General features: G+C 54.1%; 2 protein-coding genes across 8 annotated transcripts in view; one reads left to right on the forward strand and one right to left on the reverse strand.

Annotated features, from left to right (window-relative positions):
• LOC141566650 (dedicator of cytokinesis protein 6-like) overlaps positions 1-26,611 on the forward strand; it is a 91,312-nt gene that overhangs the window by 11,152 nt on the left and 53,549 nt on the right. For 6 of the 7 annotated variants that reach the window (XM_074311523.1, XM_074311508.1, XM_074311499.1 and 3 more), the window contains exons 3-23: positions 1,555-1,730; positions 1,814-1,882; positions 2,591-2,720; positions 4,372-4,584; positions 4,801-4,886; positions 6,791-6,857; positions 7,449-7,598; positions 9,938-10,018; positions 10,320-10,476; positions 12,197-12,321; positions 12,488-12,581; positions 13,861-14,023; positions 19,579-19,696; positions 20,121-20,191; positions 20,440-20,578; positions 20,746-20,847; positions 21,179-21,265; positions 21,869-22,100; positions 23,415-23,576; positions 23,768-23,931; positions 24,430-24,534. In XM_074311523.1, coding sequence (XP_074167624.1) covers positions 1,555-1,730; positions 1,814-1,882; positions 2,591-2,720; positions 4,372-4,584; positions 4,801-4,886; positions 6,791-6,857; positions 7,449-7,598; positions 9,938-10,018; positions 10,320-10,476; positions 12,197-12,321; positions 12,488-12,581; positions 13,861-14,023; positions 19,579-19,696; positions 20,121-20,191; positions 20,440-20,578; positions 20,746-20,847; positions 21,179-21,265; positions 21,869-22,100; positions 23,415-23,576; positions 23,768-23,931; positions 24,430-24,534 — 2,691 coding nt within the window. The remainder of the gene's footprint in view (positions 1-1,554; positions 1,731-1,813; positions 1,883-2,590; positions 2,721-4,371; positions 4,585-4,800; positions 4,887-6,790; positions 6,858-7,448; positions 7,599-9,937; positions 10,019-10,319; positions 10,477-12,196; positions 12,322-12,487; positions 12,582-13,860; positions 14,024-19,578; positions 19,697-20,120; positions 20,192-20,439; positions 20,579-20,745; positions 20,848-21,178; positions 21,266-21,868; positions 22,101-23,414; positions 23,577-23,767; positions 23,932-24,429; positions 24,535-26,611) is intronic. The other variant, XM_074311549.1, reaches the window with a different exon arrangement.
• ANGPTL8 (angiopoietin like 8) lies at positions 14,521-15,858 on the reverse strand. Its single transcript, XM_074311639.1, has 4 exons — positions 15,587-15,858; positions 15,228-15,389; positions 14,704-14,813; positions 14,521-14,603 (listed from the first exon to the last, which is right to left on the reverse strand). The coding sequence occupies exons 1-4, from the start codon at positions 15,848-15,850 to the stop codon at positions 14,576-14,578; spliced, it is 564 nt and encodes a 187-aa protein (XP_074167740.1). The 5' UTR covers positions 15,851-15,858; the 3' UTR covers positions 14,521-14,575.

Genomic DNA, 26,611 nt, shown 5'->3' on the forward strand with positions numbered 1-26,611 from the left:
CCCATGGGGCTGGGGGGGAAGGGGAGGAAGGCGTACAGACAGCCGAGGCTGTAGGTGGGAGGTAGCATTTTGGCACACACATCCCCCTCAGCATTTCTCTGCTGGGGGCCAGTCCGGAAAAGGGGGAAGGGTCAGCGGTCTGACCGGAATAGCCTCAGCTAGCGGGGAAAGGCCAGAGAAAAGGGAGAGGAGGCTGGTGTGGACGCTCACTGCCTCAGCCAGGTCTGGTCTAGGCTGAGGGCCCTCCCTTCCTTCCCCAGTCCCCTGTGGTTGTTGCGGTCCCCCTCCCACACTTCCTCCTGTGGCCCGGTATCTCCGCCTGTGGCTGGGGAAAGGGAACCCGGAGGTCCGGCTCATTTCATTCAGTTCTCGGGCTTTTGGCTTTGGGAAGAGATGGCCTTGGCTCCCATGGCCCCTCACGCCCCGCTGGGGTCTCCCTTCAGTCTTTAGGCTTCTTCCCATTCAATCAGGGCTGGATTTGTTTTTTCTGCCCTTCCTGTTTCCACACCCTCCTCCCCTTCCCCTTTATTCTTCCTTCTCTTCTTTCCCCTCCTCTTCCTTCTCCTATCTTCCCTACACCTCCTCCTCTTTCCCCTTCTCCCACTTTCTTTTCTCCTCCCACACTTCTCCTTTTCCTCTCCCCTTTCCTTCCTGTCCTTTTCCCTTTTCTCCTCCCTTTCTGTCCCTCCTCCTCCTCCTTTCATCTTTCACTTTTCTCCCCTTTTCCTCCTCCCCTTCTTCCTCCTTTTTGTCTTCCCCTTCCCCCTCTCCTTCCTTTCTTCTGCTCCCCTTTTTTCTCCTTTTCCCCCCTCTTCTCCACCCCTTCTCCCATCCCTCTCTTCCTCCTCCTGCCCTTCTCCCTCCTTTTTTCTTCCCCATGCTCCTCTCCTCCTCCTTCCCCCTTTTTCCTCCTCTTTCCCCCTTTCTCCTCCTCCTTCTCCCTTTTCTCCTCCCCGCTCCTTCTTCACTTAGTTTTATCAGCACTGCCCCCTGCTGTTTGGGTTGACCTTGACAAGTGATGAGAGCCCTCTGGGATATAAGCCCCAGCCCCGTTGGGGAGGAGGACCGTGAGCCCCAGAATGACAGAACTGGGAAAGGACCTTCAGTCCCTTCCCTCCCCCCCCCAGAGAGGGGTGCTTTGCCCAGAGCACAGACGCGCCCGGGCCCCTGAGCCCCGGCCGGTTCCAGACTGGGGGCTTGTTCAGGGGAAGAAGTAGCCCGTTCCCTTTTGCCCCAGAGGGCATGACCGGGAGCAGTGACGGAAGTTACAGGGGCAGATTGCAGTTTGACAGAAGGAAAGAGCTTGTGAACAGTCAGCAGTGGCCAGGAGAGGCCGCGGAGCCTGGAAAGCAGCTAGTTCCTTCCCCGTGGCTGGAGGTCTTCCAGGGGGGGGCTGGACGGTCCTGTCGGCTGCAGAATAGAGGGCTCGATCCCCGCCCAGGGACGGGCTGGGAGAGCCGGACTCCAGCTCCGACACAACCTCTGCTCTTGGATCAGCCCTCTTCCTGCTCTGGGAAGGAGCTGATCCTAAATTGGGGGGGGGGCTGCCCTCAGGTCCCTCTGACGGAGGTCATAGAGCCCCTGGACCTGGAGGAGTTCCTGCTGAACCACCCTTTGGATGCAGAGCCCGGCCCGCTCCGAGACCTCATGGAGTTCCCCGCCGATGACCTGGAGCTGGTGCTGGAGGCTCGGGAGTGCCGGACCACAGAACCAGGGATCCCAGAGGAAGGGTGGGTGTCCCCCACTGTCCCAGCCTTGGACCCGGAGTCTCCATTCTCGGCCCCTGACACCCTACTTCTATCTCTTCCAAAAGGAAACTGGACGCTCGGGTGAGAGATGCAATTGAAATCTACACTGAGGATTGGGTCATCGTCCGAAGAAAGTGAGCAATCTCTAGAAGTGGGTCCTGTTGCTGGGTCTCTGGTGCTCTGGAGACCCGAACACTGGTCCTGCTCTGCAACTGAAAAGCCATTTAATCTTAGGCTCAGTTTTCCTCTCTGTAAAGAGAGCCTTACTCATGATAGCTGAAAACCAAGGTGGACACTTCCCGTTGCTGCTTAGGTGAAGGAAAGTCGCGGCTTTTTGGTAGTATTTAGGAGTTTTTAGCTGGCCCCCAGCCAGGGGAGGTCTCTCTAAATCAGAAGGAGAAAAGTCCCTCACAGCTGAGCCTGCTTTTTGAGTTAAGCTGCTCTTCTGACCAGAGTTCCTGCTGACTTCCCTGCCTGTGACATCACCTCCCACCCCAGGCAGCCTTCCTGTCTTTCTGCTGATCTTCCCCCTAGCTCCGAAAGGGAAGAGGGCAAGGGGACATTCCATTCCTTCTCCTTCCTCTTTAACCGAGGAGGAGGGTGAAAGCCCAGAGAGAGAATGGGCAGCCCGGCCCAGGTTACCCCAGGCCCCTGCCCTGAGCCGTTGCCCCAGCTGTGTACCAAACCTGGTACAAGATGAGACGTATCTACCCTCAAAAGCTGGGCCATGTGGCTTTGTGGGCTGTCCTATAAGCCCTAGGGAAAAGCTGGGGCTGAGGGACCAGAATTCCCGGCGTGGAATCCTAACCGTCCCCCACTGCCCCTGCCCTCACCTCTGCCAGGTACCAGAACCTGAGTTCATCATACAGTCCCAATACCTCCGAGAGGCATCGGGAGCGGCAGAAAAGCCTGAGTCGACAAGTCTTTGAGATGGATTCAGCTGCAGATGACAGGCTGGGCTCTGAGGACTTGGTAAGGTCCAGCTGGAAACTCTACCCTGACCCCTCTCCTTCAGTTGTACATACCCATTTTGTTTTTGCTTTTTATAATAATAACTTTTTATTTTTCAAAATACATACCAAGGTAGTTTTCAAATTTCTCCCTTACAAAACCTTGTATTCCAAATTTTTCTTCCTCCCTTTCTCCTACACAGCAAGTAATCCAATATGTTAAACATTTGCGTTCTTCTAAACACATTTCCATATTTATCATGGTGAACAAGAAAAATAACACTGAAAAGGGAAAAAAATGAGAAAGAAAGAAAAAAAGCAAGCAAGCAAACAAATACTATGAAAATATGTTGTGAACGACATTCGGTTCCCTTAGTTCTTGCTCTGGATGTGATGGTTCTCTCCGTTTCAAGGCTATTGGAATTGCCCCAAATTAGCTCATTGTTGAAAAGAACCGTGTTTATCACATTTAATCATCTTCTTGTTGTTGTGTATAATGATCTCCTGGTCCTGCTCGTTTCACTCGGCATCAGTTGATGTAAGTCTCCCTAGGCCTCTCTGTATTCCTCCTGCTGGTCATTTCTTACAGAATAATAATATTCCATAACATTTATGTATCATAATTTACCCAACCATTCTCCAACTGATGGACATCCATTCATCTTCCAGTTTCTAGCTACAACAAAAAGAGCTGCCACAAACATTTTGGCACATACAGGTCCCTTTCCACTCTTTAGTATCTCTTTGGGATATAAGCCCAATAGCAGCAATGCTGGGTCAAAGGGTATGCACAGTTTGATAACTTTTTGGGCATAGTTCCAGATTGCTCTCCAGAATGGCTGGATTCTTTCGCAACTCCACCAGCAATGTATCAGTGTCCCAGTTTTCCCACATCCCCTCCAGCATTCATCATTCTTTGTTCCTGTCATCTTAGCCAATCTGAGAGCTGTGAGTGGTATCTCAGAGTTGTCTGAAGTTGCATTTCTCTAATTGTGATTTAAAGCATTTTTTCACATGACTAGAAATGGCTTTAATTTCTTTGTCTGAAAATTGTTCATATCCTTTGACCATTTTATCAATTGGAGAATGGCTTATACAACCTATCTTGATTCTAAATGTAACACTTGAAATTGGAAGACCTGAGTTCAAATCCAGCCTCAGACACTTAATAGCTGTGTGACCCTTGGCGGGACACTTAATACTCTCTTTGCCTTTATTATTATTTAATTTTATTGCATTTTACTACTATTAATACTAGCCCCAGACTCCCAGGGTTGTTGTGAGGATAAGAAGAGATAATATTTGTAAAGCACGCTAAACACTGGCTATTACTATTGAACCCTTTCTCTTCTGGCTAAACGCGCTCTCTGCTCCTTCAGGACTAGACTCGCCTGCCTGGACCAGCTCCCCTTCTCCACTGCCATAGGGTCAGTGCCACTGGTTCGGGCCCAGGATTCTGTTACCGCCGGTCTCTGGTTGTCCGATTTGGGAATTGAGTTTAGTGACTTTCTCTTCCAGGGCCTGGCTGACCAGCACAATCTCTGGGTGCATAAACTTGTTTAATGTTAATCTCTAAATGCAGTAAAACACACTTGGAAGGAAGTGTGTGGGTCAGAGAGGGCCCGCAGAGGCACGGCTGGCTCCCTCACTGTGACTTCCCCCTTGTCCCCCAGGATGACCTGAAGCATTGCTCCGCCTCCCTGGACGACACACCCCGGGGCAGCTGGGCCTCCAACATCTTCGACCTGAAAAACTCTGCTGCAGACTCACTGCTGCCGTCCTTGCTGGATCACACAGCCCCGGAGGAGATCGACCGCAGGAACGAGGAGCTCCGGAGGCAGAACCGGCCCCGGGATCTCCTGGCCCTGTATCCCGCCCCAGATGAGGTGAGCCCTGCTGGCAAAGTCCGGGGACTCGGCTCGAGGGCAGCGGAGGGCCGCCGGGGCGAGCGTGGCCGCCAGTCCGTGGCTTTGAACAGGAGGTGTCCCCTCCCCAGTGGGATGGGCTGGTGCTGCAGGCGCAGACCTGGCCACAGAATCCCGCTTTAATGCCCTCTTCAGAGCTCTGGCTCCCCCGCCCACCCGCTCTGTGTTCTCCTGCAGGATGAGGCTGTTGAGCGTTGCAGTATCCCAGAGCCCCCCAAAGAACACTTCGGACAGAGAATCCTGGTCAAATGTCTGTCTCTCAAGTGAGTGTGGACTTCATCTTGCTCTCCCCCTGCCCCTGGGTCCCTGGGTCCGTGGTGGCTGTCTCAGTAACCATCCCCTGTGCCCCCGTGGCAGGCGCTAAGGGCAAACACGAGGGGTGAGATTGTGGGGGGAGACCTTGCAGGGTTGAACGGGCATGGGAGAAGTCCGCAGGAATGTCCGAACTCGGAAGAGACTGAGACCATCAAGGTGGGGAGTGCAGGGGGGCTTTCTGGAAGAGGCCTGCGCAGATGTGATGGGGTGCCATCATCTTTCCCCGTAGTGCCAAGGATGTGCTTGTTTCTTCAGAAAAAAAGCTGTAATTCCAATTCCCGACCTCCCGTCCCCCACCCACCCAGCCTTGTATTCCGTACCTATGTGTCAAATGTGTAATTATTCTCAGTGCGCTGACCCCCTGGACTTCAGAGTCAAGAGTCCGGCCGCAGATGCTTGCTGTTTGTGAGCCTGGGCAAGGAGCTTCCTGCCATCTGCCTCGGTTTCCTCATCTGCCAAAACGGGGCTTAGCCAGCTGCGTTGCCCCTAAGTGCAGGCCTGGTGATGGGGATGCTGGGCATCCTTCCCACCCCCTCAGCAGGCAGGGGAACGATTCCATTTTGGGCATAGCAGCTGACACAACCATGAGGGCAGAGGGAGGGCTGTGCTCCGAGCAGGTCTAAGCAATCCCCTGGCAGTGGAAGCCGTGCCTTTAACTCACGGATGTTAGAAATCCAAAGGGCGATCGCATCGGGGCACAGTGAGTGGAGGACAAGCCCTAGTCAGGAGGATCTAAAGTCAAAAGTGACCTCAGACACCTCCTGGCTGTGTGACCTTGTGCAAGTCACTTAACTGTGACTTCCTCCCTCTAAAAAAAGACTCAGGATTTTTTTTGAATTACAGCTTTTTAAATTTTCAAAACATATAATGGATAATTTTTCAACAATGACCCTTGCAAAACTTTGTGTTCCAACCCCCGCATCCCCTCCCCTAGATGGCAAGTAATCCAATATATGTTAAACATGTTTAAAAAAAAAAAAAAGTTAAACCCAATATATGTATACATATTTATATAATTGTGCTGTCCAGGAAAAGTCAGATCAAAAAGTTTTTAGAAAATGAGAAAGAAAATATAATTCAAGCAAACCACAACAGAAAGAGTGAAAATGCTGTCTTGTGAACCACACTCAGCCCCCACAGTCTCTCTCTGGGTGCGGATGGCTCCTTCACAGGATCGTTGAAAATGGTCTGAATCCTCTCATTGTTGGAAGGCGCCAGCCAGAATTGATCTTCATATAGTCTTGTTGTTGCCGTGTACAATGATCTTAGGGATTTTTTTAAAAACCGCTTTTAGAAACAAAAACAAAATCTCTTTATGGACCCATCCATCTGCTGGAGTTTTATAACCTGCTGAACCAAAGGCTTCCTACAGCACTTACCATAAAAAACAAACAAGCAAAACAACCTTTGAACATTATTGTGTATCTAAGATACAGCAAAACACAAACAAGTTTTAAACATTTAGGGGGGATAATTCCCCCAGGACCCTTCTTGCTTTGTGCCCCATTTTAGGAGTCTGTAGAATCTTTTTATACACACACAGATATTAACATATATAAGACTGGATGCAGACATCAGCTTTATCAGTGGAAGAGGTAGAAGAAAGGCCTCAAACAAGCAAGCAACTCTTACCTATCCAGGCCTTCGTTTTCTCATCCATAAAATGGGCATTTGCTTTCTAGCTCTTAGGATGTTATGAGTAGGGCAACAAGTAAATGGGGGTGGTCATTATTCTTAGGACTTTGTGAAGTCTTCAGGAAGGGCTGCCGGGCTTGCTCAGGGCCAAGGGGCTGAGCCTGGGGGTGCGAGGGGGTGGAGGGGGAACTTGTTCCTTGTGATTCTCCCCATCCAGGTTTGAGATAGAAATCGAGCCCATCTTTGGGATCCTTGCCCTGTACGACGTCAGGGAAAAGAAGAAGGTAGGCAGCTGTCCTTCCTGCTGGGCCTGATGCCCCGTGGGGTCCCCCTGGGAGGCCTTGCTGGAACAGCTCAGACCTGGAGACCCGCTATGCAGTAGGGGAAAGAGCAGTAACAGCCCCTCGGCCTTCCCTTGCATGGGTGGTATTAGAGGTAGTTATTAAGAGGTACATATTGTACAAAGCTGGAAGCACCTTGTATTATCACCTGTGATCATTGTTGAGAGGCAGTAGCACAGTGGGCAGAGAACTGGTCTCGACGCCGGAGCGGGGCACTTGTGGAGTCATACCCTGAATGAATCTGCCTTGGAGGGAGATCTCCTTTAGGAGCTCCCTATCCCCTCAGCATCACAGGTCTGGTCAGAAATTAATAATATCAAATAACAAAACCACCACAACACCGGTTCTCAGGGGCTCTAAAACATAATCTCCTCGAGGTTGGAGCTGTTTCATTCCCAAGGTTGTGTCTCCAGCACCTAGCATAGAGTCTCGTATGTTAGTTTTTAAATGTTAGGATTGACTTGGTCCTGGGCGAGGGTCCAGAGGACTCCCTGGAAGCTGCTGCTGCTCTTCCATAATGTCTCCCTCCCACAGATCTCAGAAAATTTCTACTTTGACCTGAACTCTGACCACATGAAGGGACTGCTCCGGGCCCACGTGGCACACCCAGCCATCTCCACCCTGGCGCGCTCCGCCATATTTTCCATCACCTACCCCTCTCCAGACATCTTCCTGGTCATTAAGGTGAGCAAGTACTTGCTTGGGACCTTCTTTGGGTTCCTGGCCCCCCGCCCCCAGCTGTAACTGTTCTCTCCTTGGAATACTATTTACCTATTTCTGTACCCCAGGTGGAATCAAATGAGAGGCCGGTATCCCAGGCACTCCTGGTTGTGGGATAGTCATGGAATGGAGGGAAGGAGCAAAGGATGGATGGGACTGAGGGGCCGGCTGGGCAGCCCGGAGTCTGGGAAGGAGGCTGGATAGTTCAAGAATCCTTCCCCTAAGAAGGGCACCTTAAGTTGGGCCTTCAGGGAATGGTCAAGACTTGGGTTGGGTAGATAGCAGCGGAGGTGCCGTTATGGACCAGAACGATGGCAAAGGAAGGAGGCTTGTGTTTGGGATGGTTGGAGATGACGGTCTATGTTGGGGGCCGTGCTCAGATGAGAAGGTTAAGGCCAGACCCTGCAGAGTCCTGAATTCCAGGACAGAGAATGGAGAGCCTTCGGACAGTGAGCTCCCGTAGGAAGCCTGAATTGCGGTCAGGGGGCAGTTCCTAAGTATCTGCTCTGTATGTTCCTAAATCCTAGGATTAAAGACAGGCCCTATCCTAAGGAGCTCACAGTCTAAAAGGAAATATAATGTGCAAATAACTATATCCATATAGAATAAAAACACTTTACATGGAAGTTAATCTCAGAGAACAGGTGCTAGTGTTTGGGGGAGAGGGGCGGTGTCAGGACCAGGAAAGGCTTTTCTTGGAAGAAATGACTTAAGTCTTAAATGAACCAATGAAAATGCACGGAGTCAAGAGAGAGAATGCTACATCAGGCCGGTGTCACTCAATTGCAAAATCCATGGAGGGGACTAATGTGTAAGAGGACTGGAAAAGTAGGAAGGGACTTTCAAAGCTGGACCAAGGATTTTATACTTAGTTATGGAGGCAATAGGGAACCCCTGATGTTTACCAAGCCGTTAGGAGATGGGGGAGTGGTATAATTTCCTTCTACTTTAGGAAAATTATTTTGGTAGCTGAGTGAAGGATGGGATTCAGCAGGGAGAGAGATGAGGCAGAGAAATAATTAGAAGAATATGACATGAAGGGATACACGCCTGCCCCAGGGTGTTGTGTATGACAGGAGAGAAGAGGACTTATAAGGGAGATGTTCTGGGTAGAAATGGTGAGACTGGAATGTAGGTTAGCTATATAAAGAATGTTGACTTGGGTCACTGGCGAGACTTGTCAGAAATGGGAAATAATTGGGAAATTATTGTAGTAACTGGGAAAAGAGAAAACTTCAGGGGAAAGGTAATGAATTCTATTTTGGACTTGTTGAATTTGAGAAACCTACAAGACATCCAAGATGTTCACAAGACAGTTGGTGATGTTAAGACTGGAGCTCAAGAGACAAAGCCGGGCTGGATGTATAATTGTGGGAGAGATGATCATTGAACCTGTAGGAGTTGATGAGATCACAGATAGGATAAAGAAAGAGGGCCAGGTCAGAACCTTGAGGGGTGCCCACAATGAGCATCCGGATGGAAATCCAGAAGCCACTAAAGGTTATTGATTTGGAGAGACTCTGAATTACATGGTCAGAACTCTGAATTATGGGGGACCATTAGCTGGTCAGAACTTTGATTTAAAGGGCAACTAGGTGGTTCGATGGAGAGAGCATCAGCCCTGGAGTCAGGAGGACTCCGATACTCACTAGGTGTGATCTTGGACCAATCACTTAATCCCAATCACCTCCCTCCAAAACCCCCCAAACGAAAGCTCAGAACCTTGATTTAGAAAGATCAGTTTGATAGATAGTCTAGTTGTAGGATGGACCCAAGTAGGCAGAGATTTGAATTGGGAGACTAATTGTAAGATGGTCACTCTGGTCCAGGTGCGAGATGGTGAGTGAGTGGAGAGGAGACACAGATGGGAGGGGCCGTGAAGGGAGTGGATCTGTGAGATGGGGTGGGGTCTCTGTTCTCTAGCATACAACCTGCAGACCTTGGTTTCCTGACTGAGGAAGTGAGGGAGCCAGATTGCATTCTCCCTGAGGTCTCTTCCGCAGCTGTTTCTGAGAGGCCAGAGGGCCAGAGTCGCCCTTTCCAGCAATATCCTCCCTGCTGAGGGACGTCCCCAGGCTTCCTCTCTGTGACCCACTGGAGGGCTTTGTTTTGGGCTTGGGTGAGCAACTGGCAGTGCCCAAGCGGGCCAGGAGAGGTCTTGCCCATGACCAGACCCAGTTTCCTACAGCCTCACCTTGTCCCTTCTTGTTCTTTCTGGACCAAAGAGGCCTCGCGTCCTGCCCTGCCTCCTACTCCTTGAGCTAACTCATCCTCCTGTTCTCCACCTTCCCTTCTCCCACCAGCTGGAGAAAGTCTTGCAGCAAGGGGACATCGGTGAGTGCTGTGAGCCTTACATGGTCATGAAGGAGTCGGACGCTGCAAAGGTGGGAGCCTGGCAGGAGGAGACTGTGGGTGGGGGTGGGGAATCCCTGGGTTCCTGGGACATGCCAGCCCTGAAGCAGCCATAGCTAGCATTCTCTAGCCTTGGCCATGGGATTGTCCCCACTTTAGATGAAAAGATGGAGGCCTGGAATGACCCAGCTAATGTTTCACAGCCAGTTCCTGGTGGAGCTGGAGCTAGGAACCCCAGCTTTATAACCCCCTGCCCAACTGGGCTATTCCACAGTGAGGAGGTGGGAGCCAGTTTAGGGTTCTAAGGGGAAACCATGTCTCTGGGGGGGACAGAACAAGGAGAAGCTGGAGAAGTTACGTCACGCAGCCGAACAGTTCTGCAGCCGTCTGGGCTGCTACCGCATGCCCTTTGCCTGGACCGCCGTGCACCTGGCCAACATTATCAACAGTGCTGGCTCCTCAGACCGAGATTCCTCCGACTCTGAGAGCGGTGAGCGGAGGGAGACAATGGGGCCCAAGGTGTGACCGTTGGGGGAAGCTGAGAGGGGACTCTGTGGCATGCAGACACTCCAGGGAGAAGCCTTATGAGGTGGAGATGCTGGCCCTGACTCCTGGAGGTGCAGGATTGGGGGTCCTTCCTGAGCCAGAGGGATGCTTTCAGTGATCCCTTCTTCAATAATCTTCTCTAATCCTTAACTGTGCAAAACTCTCTTCCCTTTGTACAGCCCTCCCCCACATAAATCCACTTGGTTTGCATCACGAAGGAAGGACAATAACAAGGAGCCTCTATAGATTTTGAGATTTCCTGCCCCAAGTCATGGAAGGCAGTCAAGGGCCAGGTAGCCACACCTTTGAGGGTTTCCCCCTCTTGAGTGTAGAGGAAGACAGAGTGAAACAGCCTCTCCCCATCCCGCTCTTTACACAGCAAAGGATGCTGCTACTTTCTCTAGTCAGCTCCCAGCTTCAGAACTTTGCCTCTTCAGGTCAGCTCCTGCGTGAAGGACAGAGCTCTCTGGGCTCCAGGCAGCTGTGGTCAGCTTTCACTATTTCCTCCCCTCCATCAGGTTCTGTCACCTCCCAGATTCTTTGAACATCTTTATTTTATCCTTTCATTCTATGACTTCTCATTGACTCAATCAGGGCATCCTCAGGCCCACCTTACATTGAGATGATCTACCTTATCCTGAGAAAGTCAAAATCTACTTTTCTGTCTAGTATGACGCAGCTAATACTACAATTTTCTCATGTCCCCTAATAGCTTTTTGATTAGAAGTTTCCAGCATTAAACTTCAAAATCCTTACAGTAATAATATTCAAGTTAGTTGCTGGGAAACAGTTTATTACAGCCATCTCTGCTGTCAGTGGAGACCTTCCTTTCTGAGAGACATACTTTCTCTTGGCTTTTTTCAGAATTTTTGTCTGAGGTGCTTCACTTTCTCTCAGAATGGCTCACAATTTTCCTCAAGTGATTTTTTTTCTGTTTCTCACCAAAAAAGTCCTTTTTCTGCCCCTTTCAATAAATAAAATATTCACATAAGAAAGAAACAGTGACTATCTCAAGTAACTTTCCAGCTTTGATGTTTTATTTAGGATTTCTATGCCTTTTTGCCTGAATTTTACTCCAGATACTTCCAACACTACCCCTGGGAGGGGAGTGTATTTGTGTGATGTGTGTGTGTGTGTGTGTGTGTGTGTGTGTGTGTGTGTGTGTGTGTGTCTATCTTTGGCCAAATAATTCCTCTTTCTCACTATATCTCTATTTCTGTTTCAGTTTCCTTATTTCTGTGTGTTTGTGTCCATTTCCATCTGTTTCGTTATTTCCACATCTCTCTCCCATTTCTCTTTCTCACCCTATCTCTTGATCTCTCTTCTACCTCTCCTTCCAAATTTTTTCTTTTCTTTTTATTTCTTTCTTTGTCCATCTCTTCTTTTCATTTCTTTTTTCTTTCCATCTTTTGTTTTCTTCTATTTCTCATCATCTTCCTTCCCATCTGTCTTTCTTCCCCATTCTCTTTCTTTTCTCCTCATCTCTCCATATCTTTTCTTTCTTATCTTTCTCATTCCCTCTGAAGAGTTCCCTCTTGCACCACCTTTTCTCCCTCCTTTCTCATTTTCCTCCTCTCTTTCTCTCCTTCCTGTCTCTCTCTCCATGTCCCGAATCTCTTCCCCTGCCAGCCCCTCTTTTTACTTCCCAACCCTCTCCATTTCAGAGCGGAAGTCCACTTGGAATGAGAGGAAGAGGAAGGCCTTTGAGCGGGCCAGCCTTGGGGACGATTCCTGCAGCTTCTCTAACTTTCGCCCAGCTACCCTGACCGTTACTAACTTCTTCAAACAGGTAGGGGTGATCCTTGGGCCGAAGCGAAGCCTGGAGTTAGTAGGACAGATTCTCCAATCTGAGGTTGGTGGGAGGGCTAGAATGAGAGTGGAGAGAAGATGGGGTGGGCCTGGGATCTCGCAGCAGGACAGCGGCCAAGGCAGCCTGTTCCTGGCCCATATTGCAGGAGGGTGACCGCCTGAGCGATGAAGATTTGTACAAGTTCCTGGCAGATATGAAGAGACCCTCCTCGGTTCTACGGAGGCTTCGACCTGTTACAGGTACTGCTTGCCTCATTATTTCCCCTACTATCGCCTGCCTCCTTTCTCTGTTTCTAGACCTGCTTAATTTCCCATCTTCAGCCACCTTTATCCTTATCCTTCCATTGGCAGATACTGTCCCCTGTCCTCCTATTCCCAAGCTCCTCTTTCTCTCTTTTCATCCCCTGACATCCCAGTCCCCAGCAGTCTCAATCCCAGTGACTTTTGTCCCTAACTCTGTATTGTGAAACCCTCCCCCCCCCACATACACGCACATATTCCCATGCCACCAACTGGACTGCCGCAAGTGAAGGAGTTGTTTGTGACGCAGATGTGGGGCATTCCAGTTAACTCTGATCCCTTCAATCCCCCAAGGCTCTCGGTTCTGTCGTGTTCTCTTTGAGCCAAAAGAGTATAAAAGCAGTTTTTAAGACTTTATTGGGAGAGCTCCTGAAAACTACTGCTGACTATCCTTATGCTGACTGCTTTTCCCCCCATTCTATTACTTTTTAAATATATATTTTATTTTTAAAAAATTATTACTTTTTTATTTTTTTTGCAAAGCAGTCAGGGTTAAGTAACTTGCTGAGGTGACGCAGCTAGTGTCAAGTTTCTGAGACTGAGGTGCTCCTGACGTCAGCCGATGCTCTATCCACTGCGCCACATCACTGCCCCTATGTTTATTATTCTTTAACATTCTTTTCTTTTAAATTTCAACTTCCAGGATTATTTTCTCCCTGCTTTTAACCTCTTTGCCAGGAGTGCTTATTTATTTTTATCTTTCTGGACTGATTTTTAGGCTGCTGGAGAATTGCTTCTTTCTGTAGATAAACCAGTGTTTATGATTGTAGTAAAAAGATTGTTAGCCAGAGTCTTTGGGTCTGGATCATCCATGATGCTAACCCTGACTGCTTTGCAAAAAAAAAAAAATTAAATAAAAAATAAAACCAATGTTAAAAAAAGTAATAGTGAAATAGTCAGCAGTAGTTTTCAGGAGCTTCCCCAACAAAATCTGAAAAAATTACTCTTATATTCTTTTGGTTCACAGAGAACACAATAGGTCCCAAAGCCTACTCTTCCTCAGATGCCTCTGCCCCTGGGCCTTCACCCCAGGGATCAGGACATCCAGAGACCCTGTCCCCGGGCCTGCTTTGAGGCAGCTCAGCTAGAGCCATTAGCATGCAGAGAAAGCCCTCTGTGGGGAAAGCTTCCTTGGACAGGTGGAACTTAGAAGGCCTTCCCAGATGAAGGCACAAATGTTAGCAAAGACCTACATTTCCCTCTCCCTTATTCTCTGCAGCCCAGCTTAAGATCGACATCTCTCCAGCCCCTGAGAATCCCCACTTCTGCCTGTCCCCGGAGCTGCTGCATGTGAAGCCGTACCCCGACCCCCGTGGCCGCCCCACCAAAGAGATCCTGGAGTTTCCAGCCCGGGAGGTCTATGCCCCCTTCACCAGCTACAGGTGGGTCCCTGTGGTGAGTCCCGAAGGCTATGCTTTATTCTGGGGGTATTTCCTGCTTTTTGGACAGGACTCAGAATCAGGTTTGGGGCATTCAGTGAGCCTGGGCTGAGAGGTCCCAGTGAAAGCCTTGGGATCGCGCAGGTCCCCCTCCCATCCCCAAGAAATAGGTCCAGGCGTGTACAGACCAAAGCAATGGTTTAATGTCAGCTTTGCAGCCTGCCTGAGGGCTCTAGCCCCCCAGCAACCTCTCCTCCAGCCGGCTTCCCGCGTGCCCGGTTCCCTCGGCCTCCTGAGCTCTTCAGCCGGGCCCTTGCCGTAGTGGCCCCTCGGGGAGGGAGCTCCGGGGCCATCTGGTCCGTCCCCTCAGCCTGAGGTCCCGGGAAGTTGTGACTTGACCAAGATTACACAGACAGTCAGAGGCACCCGTCCTTCAAACTCAGGTCCCCTGAGCGGACTCTCCAGACGTTCGGTCAGCCAGGACCGGAATGCTCCCTGCTGGGGCCCTTGTCCAGGGCCATCCTACTTGGGCTCAGTCTTCCTCCTGGAGCGAGCTCAGGATGGGAGTGCTAAAGCTTGGAGCCTAGGAGAGGAGGGAGCCACCGGTCACCCCGGGGCTCTCGGGGGTGGCCTCCAGGCTGCCCTGCTCCCCTCATCCTCCCCGGCCCTGGCCCTTTCCTCACCTGGCCCGAATGTGAGACAGCTGCTGCTGCTGCTGGGCCAGCTCTCGCTGCTGCCGCTGGACGTGACCCATCAGGGACCAGATGATCTGGCTCTGTTTGTCCGCGTAGAGCTGTGGGGACGAGGTTGGCTGTTGGCTCCCCGAGGCCCTCACAGGCCGACCTCAGCCAGCAGCTGCCCTTCTGCCCATCCCGGCTGGGGAGTCTCCTTCCCTCCTTCCATCTCCCTTCCCTGGAGGCAGCCACAGCTTTAGGGAGGAGATCAGCACCCCCTCCTCCTCCTGCCTCTGTGGGCCCCTCGCCTTCTCCTAGTGGGGGGCCACCTGGCAGACACGAAACTGAGCTGTTGCCCAGGTTGTCCAGGGAGTTGGCACTATGGGGATCCTACGGCACTGTAGGCTTTTAGAGCCATTCTGGCGGTGAGGGGGACCCCGGCCCTAAGTCCTCTGCTTGACCCGAGGGAAACTGTCTGAGAGTGCAGGACGGAGCTCTGGCTCCCCATTCCCAGGGCACCTCTAGGGCTTTACCTTGAGTTCTTCAAGCTCCTTCTGGGGATGGCGGGGCGCCACGGCAGCCAAGGCCCCTTGGAGCTTCTCCACTCTTTGCTGAAGATCCTGATGACCCTCCAGCACTTGGCTGAGGGCAATCCCAGCCCCCTGAGCTTGCAGCTCCAAGGTCTTCTCTTCTGCCTGTGGGGGCAAGGCAGCTGTTAGAGGAGCTGCGGGCAGGTGAGCTGAGGGAGAGTCCCCTGCCGAGATCCTCCGAGGGCCCCGGGGATGTAGGCGGCCCCAAGCGGTGTGAGCGCCAGGAGCTACAGAGGTGCCACAAGAAGGGAAAGAGAGTCCTGGCTGCACCCCCTGGTGCCCACCTCCCCAGCCTCAGCTACCTGGATCTCCCCAAGGCTCCTCTGCAGCTCCTGGGTCCGTGCCCGGGCACTGCCCAGGTCCTGCTGCATCATCAGCACGGTCTGCTCGTACAGGCTCAGACTGCGGCCAGCCTCATCCAGTTGGGCCTCTGTGGCTTTGTAAATGTGCTTGAGGGCCTGGCCAAACTGCAGGACGCCGTGGAGGAGGATGTTGACTTCCTCTTGCAGCGCCAGCTCCGGACTTGGCTTGGGGAGCGTGGGCATAGGTAGGGCCAGGCTGGGCATCAGGAGCAGGCACACGAGGAGAAGGGACATGGCTGCAGTGCAGAGGAGGCCAGAGTCTGGAGGCTGAGCCTGGGACTGCCTTCTCGGAGCCTCCGGTCTTCCCCTTTTATGCCCTGGGCACTGCCCACTGGCGGGCCGCCAGCTCCAGCTCTCCCTCTCTTTCCTCTCCCCCAGAGATCAATCGTTAACTTGTAGCATAGGGAGGAGGCGGATCCAGCCTCAGCCTCCTCCTCTTCATCAAGCAAGCCCTGAATTGTGCAAGGCCGGCATGGGGTGAGAGGAATTGCATCAGGGGCCGGGGGCCATGGGATCTGGACCAGCTGGACCCTTTCTTAACAGCTGGTCCCAGGTGGAGGTCAGGCTGCTACAAACCATGCAGCAGTCATGCTGCTCACCCGGGGGCATGGACCCAGCCTGTGCTCTCCTCAGGCCCTTCCTGGGCCTTGGGCAACTAGAGCCCCTCAGGGCTCTCCCTCCTCCCACCCTCACCCCTAGCGAGAGGCACTGGTCAGGGGGCTGTCCTAGCTGCTGCCCCCCTTGTCATGTGTGCCCGTCCTGGAAACTGAGGTCCGGAGCCTGCAGTCCAGTGACCCAGGCTCTCGCCGTGGCTTATCCTGGCCTTGGAGGCCGCAGGTGAGACTAGTCACTGAGGAAGGTGCCCTAGGATCCTCTCCCTCTGCTGCTCCCTGTGCTTGGGAGTGGGATTGGGAAAAGGAGGTTCTGTCTAGTCTCAATCCCCCAGGATACAAGGGAAGAACCCAGGGCTGGGAGCTGGGGTGGAGCTGCCATGGGATCTAGGGCTTGGGGGTGAGGGAGGCAGGACTTCATTTACAATTTTGAGTCTGCTTTCATCAGTAAGAGAGGCAGTGGCAAAGCAGGTGGCCATTGAGCACTGACTGTGCACTAAGCTAAGCGCTGAGGACTTAATTTAAAAGACAAAAACATCATCCCTGCCCTCAAAGAACCACAAAGTGGAATGAGGGGTGATGAGGAAGTGAGTGAGCGTTTATGAAGCTCCTACTGTGTGCCGGACACTGTGCTTAGAAGAATACAAATTCTGTCTTATTTGATCCTTACAACAACCCTGTGGGGTAGATTATGGTCCCTGTTTTACAATTGAGTAAACTGAGGCAGGCAGATTAAAGTTACACAGCTGGTGTCAGGCTGGATTCGAACTCCATCCACTAGATCCCTCTATGCTGGCTGAATGACCTGGGCCAGTCATGCAAGCTCAGAGTGGTCTAGACAGTTCTCTGGGACGCGGGTCACAGAGAAGATACAGACTTGCATTGTTAGAATTTTCTCACTCGACAGTTCCTCACACTGATGAAATCACAGTCTGGTCCCTATTCCTGAATAATTTATTCTTTAGTCATTATTCCTAAGGGAATAAAAATCCCTTCTCTACTTTGTCCTCACCTGGCGCAGGTGTTGGGCCCATGTTTAGCTTCTGAAAAGACTTTTGGCAGGTTTCTAGTTTTTGAGAATAATTTCTGACGTCTAAGTGTTACTCCTTCAAAGTCTGCTCAGATTCCCCTGTAACTCCATCTGGAACTGGGCTTGGCTTCCTTCTCTGGTAGGGAAGGAAGGCTTCCTCGGCCTGAGCCTGTTTCCTCATTTATCTGATGCAGACACTATCCTCAGTCTGCCTGCTGAGGACATGGCAGGGAAGGTAAATTCTGGTTTCAGTAAGAGACAGAGCACAGTCTGAGAATCAGGACCCTCCCCCTGGGTCACCCGGGCAGCCTGCCCCTCACCAAGGGCATGGTCTCATGCCGCCAGGGGTAGGCATGGGCCCCACCTAAGCCCCTCTGGAGGAGTCTGTTGCCCCACGAAGCCGCACCATGCTGGTTCTTCCGTCTGACTCTGGGCACAGGCCAGGGCCACCCCCCGCAACCCTGGCTCAATCCAGGGCCTCTTTCCCTCTTGCCTGGACTATTGCAACAGCCTTTTCACCACTCTCCCTGCCCCCATGAGAACCCTCTGATTTCATCCTGGCCTGGCTGCCAGTTAACCTTACAGCCTAGAATTTGTCACGTCCTTCTCTCCAAATCCTTCAGGGCTTGCCTTCAGAATCCCTGGAGGTCTGTAGTAGAGACTACATGGTTACTTATTGGGGTCAGTGTAGGGATTTCTGTTGGGTAAATGGGGGACTGATTGGCCTCTGAAGCTCCTTCCACTTTGGTGATCTGGTGATGGAAAAGCCACATTCCCGACTGTCATTCGAGACCTCTATGTTTCTAGGCCTAGTATCATATTTTCCTTTTTTTTAATTTAATTTTTTCAATTAACAAGCCTTTTTTCCTGCTCATTTCTCCCTACCCAAACCCAGAAATTTTGTAAATATGTTTCTAGTCAAGCAAAACAAATTCCCACATTGGCTGTGTCCAAAAAAAGAGAAATCATTCTTCAGCTTGTCTGTCCCCTCCCTTTTGGGTGGTGGGTGACAGCTTGGTCATTGGTCCAACCGTGGTTAGTCTCTTCCCTGATCAGCATTCTTAAAGCTTGTGAAGCTGCTTGTGTCCAGCATCACCTGGCCCCCGAGCCTTCTCCAGTGCAGCCCATCCAGTCTTCTCTCGGCCTTAGTCTTAGAAAGTCTTAGAGAGTTTGAATCCCAGCTCAGTTGCTTGGGACTGCAGAAAAGTCCCTTTTTTGGGACTCCATCTCTGCCTGGGAAAAGTGTAGGAGCTAGGCTGCGCGATCTCCAAGGACCATTGCCCTACGCTGGGAAGAATGTGGTATTTGGACTCAGAGGACCGAATCCAGCCCTTTTGGAGACCATCTGTTCGACCTTGCTCCGGTCACTCAACTGGACAAAATCTGGGGGTTGAATTCAGCAATCAAGTTAATTATCTATCTATCCACACACATACACAGTATATAACTATAAATCTATGTCCTCCGCTCAGCTCTAAGTTGAGGGATTTTGGGGAACTCTCCCACGTGTCCTTCAAGGCCTAATTCAAGCCCCTTTGGGGGTATGAAGTCCTCCCTAACAAGCTCACTCCTAGTTTCTCAAGAATGTTCCTTTGGAGGTCTTAGGCCTTTTCTGTCCTCCCCGGGAGGGCCTGATCCGGATCACAACTGAGCCCCAATATCGACCGCCACTTTTGACACGGGCGACTTTGAGCAGGGCCTTCTCTTGCCTTACAAGAATCGGTGAAATAGGAAGCTGGACTGGGTCACCTCTGAGATACACTCAGTGCTGACAATCCTCTCTACTCCTTTATCTCAAAGTGAGTGTTGGAGTTAGGGTTAGTTAGATGTGAATTGAATTTTGGGCTAAAGTCTGTGATGTTATTCAAAAAAGGGAATGGGGAAATCTTGGATAATTAGTTCTTTCCCATTAAATGTCTTTTGCTTCTCATTACAAAGTACTTTGCTAATATATCTTGTGTTGCAAATGTCTCACAATTCCTGCTAATTGAATTAAATCCAATTCCATATAAATAATCTCTTGGTGCTGTTAATGGAGAAAAACAAAACAACGAAAAAAATAGATCTGGATTCAGATATCTCCCCAGCAGTTACCTTACTGAGCCTTGATTTTCTCATCTGTAAAATGGGGACAAGAATATCTAAAGTAACCTGCCTTATAGGATTGTGAGACCCAGGTGAGATCTGTCAAACTTGAGAATGCAGTGTGAATGTTTGTCCATGGTCAACTCCTGCCGCAAGAAGAACCAAAGGCACCGACCTCTGACCTGTTTCTCCTCTCCCCCCACCAGAAACCTACTATATATCTACCCCCACAACCTTAACTTCAGCAGCCGCCAGGGCTCGGTCAGGAACATCGCCATCAAAGTGCAGTACATGGCGGGGGAGGACCCCAGCCAGGCTTTGCCGGTAAGTATTTCTGTCTGTGTGTCTGTCTGTGTCTGTGCCCCATGGGAGGCAGCCATGCCATGAAGGAACCCGTGCCCCGATAGAGGGGCTGGTTCCAGATCTCAGCCTTGCTCTTTGCAGGTGCATCTGGGTGAGTCTGAGGGGAGGGCTCCCTGGTCTCCCAAGTCTGATTCATTATAATCCCATGGATTATGTCCAGGTCCAGAAATGCCATTCGGGAGGGCCTGAGGAGGTGGTTCCTCGGGGATGTAGGGGCAGGGATGCTGGGGACTCCCCCTTTTCCTGTGTGCTTCCAGGCCTGAGCTCTGCTCCTGCTTAGGGCTCCCAGTCTAGCTCCAGCTATGGGCAGAACTGCCCCTCCTGCCCTCCTCGGTCCGAGGCAGGGGCTATCACCACCCTAAACCCCTCTTCTCCCCACCCCAAGGTGATATTTGGGAAGTCCAGCTGCAGTGAGTTTTCCCGAGAGGCCTACACAGCTGTGGTGTATCATAGCAAGTATGGGGGCCAAGCAGTCCACCTGTGGGGGGTGTCTGGTAATAGGGCTGGGAAGCTTGATTGGGGTGACAGAGGGAATGAACTTGAGGGGTCCAACTTGGGTGGTGAAGAGCACCAGTCAGAACTAGCTGGAGGCCTGGGGCTGGCTGACCTAGGGTGGGCCCCTGGATCTAAAGAATGTTCCGTAGCAATGGAGGAGGGGGCCCAGGACCCCTCAGGGCTCACCAGCCCATCTCCCCCTCCCCCAGGTGCCCTGAATTCTACGAGGAGTTCAAGGTGCAGCTTCCAGCCAACGTGACAGAGAATCACCACCTGTTGTTCACGTTCTATCACATCAGCTGCCAGCCCCGGCCCAGCACGCCTCTGGAAACCCCTGTGGGCTACACTGTAAGGCCTGGGACCCTTTCCTCCCGTCAGCGGCTCAAAGCTGTCCTGGTCCCCACTGCCAGCTCTGACCCCCCTCTGTTCCTGACCCCTCCCTCTGGGCGGGATGGAGTTGGGGTGGGGGATGGCCTGTTCTCGGGGCTCACTGCTCGCTCATGTCTCTTCCACAGTGGGTCCCCCTCCTGCAGCATAGCCGCTTGAGGACGGGCCCCTTCTGCCTGCCTGTGTCTGTGGATCGGCCGCCCCCCAGCTACTCGGTGCTCACCCCTGACGTGAGTGACTCCCCTGAGACTCCCCCTCCCAGACCAGCCCTGAGGTTCCCCTGTGGCCCCAGGTGGACGCTTCTACCCCGGCACTCATGGATGGTGGGGAGCTCTCTCCCACCCCCACCCCTGTGGCCCTGACTTGGGCCAGGTAGGCCGGACCCATCGGATGTTGCAACAGCAGCAAGTGGGAGGGCACGATGGGGTTGCCCAGAGCGTGATCAGGGCCCAAGGAGCTGGCAGCAGGAGTTCTGGGGAAAAGAGCTTCTTGCCCATCCTCCAGTCCCCTAGTTGGCAGCTGGGCGGAGTTCTGGGAGCGCCCCTCTCTCCCTCTCCCCAGGTCGCCCTCCCTGGCATGCGGTGGGTGGATGGTCACAAGGGCGTGTTCAACGTGGAGCTCACAGCTGTGTCCTCTGTGCACCCGCAGGTACTCCTGGCTGGGGGAGGACAGGCGGGGGACCATCGGCCCGGGGAGGGGGGGTGCCACAGGCAAGGGTAGACCCCTGGGGGAGCCAGGGAGGCGCCCATCTCTGCTCTTGTGGAAGGTCCCCTCCCCCCCTAGCACCCAGGAATCTTTGGGGACTCTCACGTGGCCCAGAGGCCCTTGGCTCTCAGACCCAGCGTTGGGTAATTGGCCCATGGGCCTGGCTGGCATCCATGAAGTGTGAGTGACCGGAGGTAGCAGGAAGGCTGGGACACCCCAACCCCCAGGAGCTATTTCTGACTTGGCTGCTGACTCAAGCCCTGGCTCAGGGGAGGTGGGGGATGGGAAGGGCCTCATGGAGAGTCGCTGTTTGGTCCGTGAGATAGTGCCAGCCCCCTGCCCACACACCAGCAGCCCCCCACTCCCAGGCAAGGGGAGCCCGGGAAACAGGGAGGCTTGTGGGCCAGAGTGGGCCTCGGTCTGAAGCAGGCCTTCCAGGGGAGCCTTGGAGCCCAGAGATGTATGGGCGGGGGCCAGCAGGAAGCACGGCCTCCTCCAGAACGGGTTTGTGCACCAGGGGCTCTCTGACTTGGTCCTCCCCTCCAGGACCCCCACCTGGACAAGTTCTTCACGCTGGTCCATGTCTTAGAGGAGGCTTCCTTCCCCTTCCGCCTGAAGGATGTGATCCTGAGTGAGAACAATGTGGAGGCAGAACTGAAGAGCAGCGTTGGGGCCCTGCGGCTGGCCAGCCCCGAGCCCCTCGTTGCCTTCTCCCACCATGTGCTGGACAAGCTCATCCACCTTATTGTGCGACCCCCCATCATCGGCGGCCAGATTGGTAAGGGCTGGGGGGCTGGCTGGGTGCAGGGCCTGCACAAAGGGCCCGGGCCAGGGGCCGGCTGGGTGCAGGGCCTGCACAAGGGGCCCGGGCCAGGTGCCGGCTGGGTGCAGGGCCTGCACAAAGGGCCTGGGACCATCTGGGTGCAGGACCCGCACAAGGGGCCTGGGCCGGGGGCCAGCTGGGTGCAGGGCCTGCACAAAGGGCCCGGGCCAGGGGCCGGCTGGGTGCAGGGCCTGCACAAGGGGCCCAGGCTAGGGGCCGGCTGGGTGCAGGGCCTGCACAAGGGGCCTGGGACCATCTGGGTGCAGGACCTGCACAAGGGGCCTGGGCCAGGGGCCGGCTGGGTGCAGGGCCTGCACAAAGGGCCCGGGCCAGGGGCCGGCTGGGTGCAGGGCCTGCACAAGGGGCCTGGGCCGGGGGCCATCTGGGTGCAGGGCCTGCACAAAGGGCCCGGGCCAGGGGCCGGCTGGGTGCAGGGCCTGCACAAGGGGCCCAGGCTAGGGGCCGGCTGGGTGCAGGGCCTGCACAAGGGGCCTGGGACCATCTGGGTGCAGGACCTACACAAGGGGCCTGGGCCAGGGGCCGGCTGGGTGCAGGGCCTGCACAAAGGGCCCGGGCCAGGGGCCGGCTGGGTGCAGGGCCTGCACAAGGGGCCTGGGCCTGGGACCATCTGGGTGCAGGACCTGCACAAGGGGCCTGGGCCAAGGGCCGGCTGGGTGCAGGGCCTGCACAAGGGGCCCAGGCTAGGGGCCGGCTGGGTGCAGGGCCTGCACAAGGGGCCTGGGACCATCTGGGTGCAGGACCTGCACAAGGGGCCTGGGCCAGGGGCCGGCTGGGTGCAGGGCCTGCACAAAGGGCCCGGGCCAGGGGCCGGCTGGGTGCAGGGCCTGCACAAGGGGCCTAGGACCATCTGGGTGCAGGACCTGCACAAGGGGCCCGGGCCAGGGGCCGGCTGGGTGCAGGGCCTGCACAAGGGGCCCGGGCCGGGGGCCGGCTGGGTGCAGGGCCTGCACAAGGGGCCCGGGCCGGGGGCCGGCTGGGTGCAGGGCCTGCACAAGGGGCCCGGGCCAGGGGGGTGCAGGGCCTGCACAAAGGGCCCGGGCCAGGGGCCGGCTGGGTGCAGGGCCTGCACAAGGGGCCTGGGCCTGGGACCATCTGGGTGCAGGACCTGCACAAGGGGTCTGGGCCAGGGGCCGGCTGGGTGCAGGGCCTGCACAAGGGGCCTGGACCGGGGGCCAGCTGGGTGCAGGGCCTGCACAAGGGGCCTGGGCCAGTGCAAGGAGCCGACCTGTGACCTTCCTCGCCCTCTAGTGAACCTGGGCCGCGGGGCCTTTGAAGCCATTGCTCTCGTGGTCAGCCTTATTCACAAGAGCCTGGATGGAGCCCAGGACCAGAGGGGTCACAATCAGCTGCTGGCTGCCTACATCCACTACGCCTTCCGCCTGCCTGGCCCTGAGCCGAGCCCTCCGGGGGGTGAGTGAGCTGCCACCCGCTCCCATTGGGGGTCCCCCATTGTCCCAGGGCTAACCCCCTTGAGGCAGCACCCCCAGCCTGGAGAGTCAGAGAGGCCAATTGGGGGGGCAGAGACCCCTGGGAATCTGCCATGGGGGATGCAGGGGAGTGCCTGGGAGCTCGGCCAGCCTCACGGCCCCATCCTCCCCCAGTGCCGCCCCCGCCCCCTGTGCATTGCGCCACCCTGTCCCGGGCCCCAGGCCGGCCTTCCAGCCTCCACCTGTCACGCTCCAAGAGCATCAGCAGCAGCAACCCGGATCTGGCCTCTTCCCCCTGCTCTCCAGATGAGGAGGTCACCCGCATCCTGGCCTGCAAGGTGTGGGGTGGGGGCAGGGAAAGGGGGGGGTCACTCCCATCCTGGCCTGAGAGGTGTGGGGTGGGGGTGGAGGGAGGTCACCCACTTACTGTCTGGAAGGGGACTGAGGGTGGGACAGGGCCAGGGAAGGGTGAAGAGAAGTGGGCACTCCGCGTCCTTTTGTGGAGGGTGGGGGCCAATGGGAGGCCGAGAGTGACCCCTCTGAGACCTCAGACCTGTTGCTGGTATGTTACTGACCTGGGTCAGCTGTTTCCTCCTCTGTAATGTGACGGATCAGAACCCAGCGAGCCCCAGGCTCCTTCCTTTTAGTTCTGCCATTGCCCCCCACTCCCAGCCAAGGCTACAGGCCTTGCCTGAGCTAGGCGGGCTTAGGGAGGCGGCATGTGGGTGCCCAGGTGCCACGGGAGCCCGGGCTGGGTTTCACCCTGGTTTTCCTCTCTCCGGTGTCCCCTCCCCGCACCCCTCTCCCCGCACCTCCTCACCCCCGACCCGCTCTAGGGTGTGGACCGCTCTCACTCCTGGGTGAATTCTGCTTATGCCCCAGGGGGCAGCAAGGCCGTCCTGCGGCGGATTCACCCCCACTACAGCGCTGACCTCAAACAGGTGCCCCCCTGCCTGCAGCTGGCACCCCAAGGCCATGCATGCCCCCTGACCTGGCCCTGCTTTGGCATGAGCTCTGCTCCCCACTAACACAAAGGGCGGACCGTGAAGGCAGCAAAGGAAGCCCACATTTCCAAGTCGTTGCTCTCGGGGCGAGCGGGGGGCAGTCATTTCCTGATGAGGGTCAGGACTAGGCAGGGCATCTGAGCTCCGGGTGGGCCTTCTTGGGGTCAAGGTCAGTGACAGCAGCTGGAGGACAGAATAGGAGCCGGGGGGTCAGGGCTGGCCTCCAAGCACATCCGGGTCACAAGGCCTCTTTCTTACTACTCTTACCTTACCTGGAATGCCCCCCACACTCCCTGGCCCTTACCTGTCATTTGGGGCCTGGACCTCCTCCCCATCCTCTGGGATGCCTCCCCATCTCCTCAGGCTTTCACTACCTGAACCACCTGCTTCTGACCATGCTCTGTCTCATCCTGTGATCTTGCCTTTGGGGTTCTGTCTTCCAGCCAACTAACAAGCATCTATTTAGTACCTGCTGTGTGCCAGGCACTATACTTGGTATTAGGGTACAGAGACAAAAATGAAACTCCCCCTACCTCAGGGAATTCAGGAGATGACATTTCTGTCAGGAAAGACACCTACATGTGGAGAAAAATGCAGCGTGAAGGGGGCCAGGGAGCCACTAGCAGGTGGGGAGGTGGGCTCCAGGCAGGGTTAATTCTGAGGAGGGGGCTCGGCCAATGCCCAGGCTCCGATGGTAGAGATAATAATAACTAGCATTTCTCATATACATACTATGTATACTTTAAGGTTGGGGAAGTAGTTTGCAGTATTATCTCCTGTTACCTTGGTGACAATTCCAGAGTGACCACCGTTACTTTCCTCATTTTGGGGTGTGGGCCCAAAGTAGACATTTGAGTAACACAGCAATGAAGCGTCTGAGACGAGTTACTCCCCGGACCACCTAGCTGCCTTTGGAGTTCCTTAATGGAAGCCTAGGAGTGCGCATTGGGGCCGGGTTGCAAAAGGCCCACAGAGAAGCGAAGATATTTGATCCCAGACAATAGGGAGCCACAGAAGTTAATTGAGGAAAGGAGTGACTTGTCAGATCTGAGCTGCGGGATTACTTCTGGTGGCTTTGTGAAGGAGGGTCGGAATGGGGAGAGAGGAGACAAGTAGGGAGATGAGGGCCTGTGTGAGTCTAGAGATAGAAACAGAAAGTGCAGATCAATGGGTCGTAGATGGACGCTTGGGGGTCAGTGTCCAACCTGGAGGTCGGTAGTCCATTTTGCGGATGAGGAAATCAAAATCCAGAAATCTAGCTCTCTGGGGAAGGACCCGGTCTCATCCTCTCAGCTGCCCCATTATGGGACAGGGAGCAGAGTCCACAGTCCAGCTCCGGATCCTTTGGAGGACCTGGGAGATGGACCAGGAGCTTTGCCCCACCTTTCATTTTGGGGGGGACAGTGACACCTAGTGGTCAGCCGAGGCTCTGTCTGGGGCAGGCGTACGGTCCCTTCCCTCCTCTTGCACTGGTTGGTCTGGTTTTGGGGGAGTGGGCCTGGAACTGGCCCTCGGGGAGCGCCCAGTTAGGAGAGCACTTAACCCTCCAAAGGGGGTCTCTTTCTCGAGGGCAGTCTCTGAACCCTGGTCATTTCTCATACTTGCTGACTGAGTCCCAACGAGGCAGCTGGGTCTTAGAATTTTGGACCTGAAGTTAGACCCGAGTTCAAATTCAGCCTCACGCTCACTAGCTGAATGACTCTGGTTTGTAAAGTGTTCTGCCAGCCTTGAGGGGCTGTATAAATGCTAATTATCATCATCGGTTCCTTCCTCCCTCACCAGCCACTTCAGACTTGCTTCCCCCAAATATTCTTTTTTCACTCCAAAATGTCCTTTTTCTCCTCCGGAGACGGAAACACCCAGTGCCATCTGGAGGCTGGTCTGCCCCTCCATACCTCAGGAGACTGGGGGAGGACCATCTGAAGGTTGCAGAGAAAGAGCTGATGGTCTCAGTGGCCCTCAGGGCTGTCACAGTCTTTGGATGAACCTGAGGTCTTTCTCCTTTGGGCCACAA

This window comes from Sminthopsis crassicaudata, chromosome 1 (assembly GCF_048593235.1).
Source record: "Sminthopsis crassicaudata isolate SCR6 chromosome 1, ASM4859323v1, whole genome shotgun sequence".
NCBI lineage: Eukaryota > Metazoa > Chordata > Mammalia > Dasyuromorphia > Dasyuridae > Sminthopsis > Sminthopsis crassicaudata.

Coding starts and splice junctions, on each gene's coding strand:
- ANGPTL8 (XM_074311639.1), bottom strand. CDS start 15,850: ATGCCCAGCCTGGCCCTACCTATGCCCACGCTCCCCAAGCCAAGTCCG. Junction 14,814..15,227: donor AGGAGCTTGAAGAACTCAAG/GTAAAGCCCTAG, acceptor TCGTCCCCACAG/CTCTACGCGGACAAACAGAG. Junction 14,604..14,703: donor CTGTCTCACATTCGGGCCAG/GTGAGGAAAGGG, acceptor CTCCTCTCCTAG/GCTCCAAGCTTTAGCACTCC.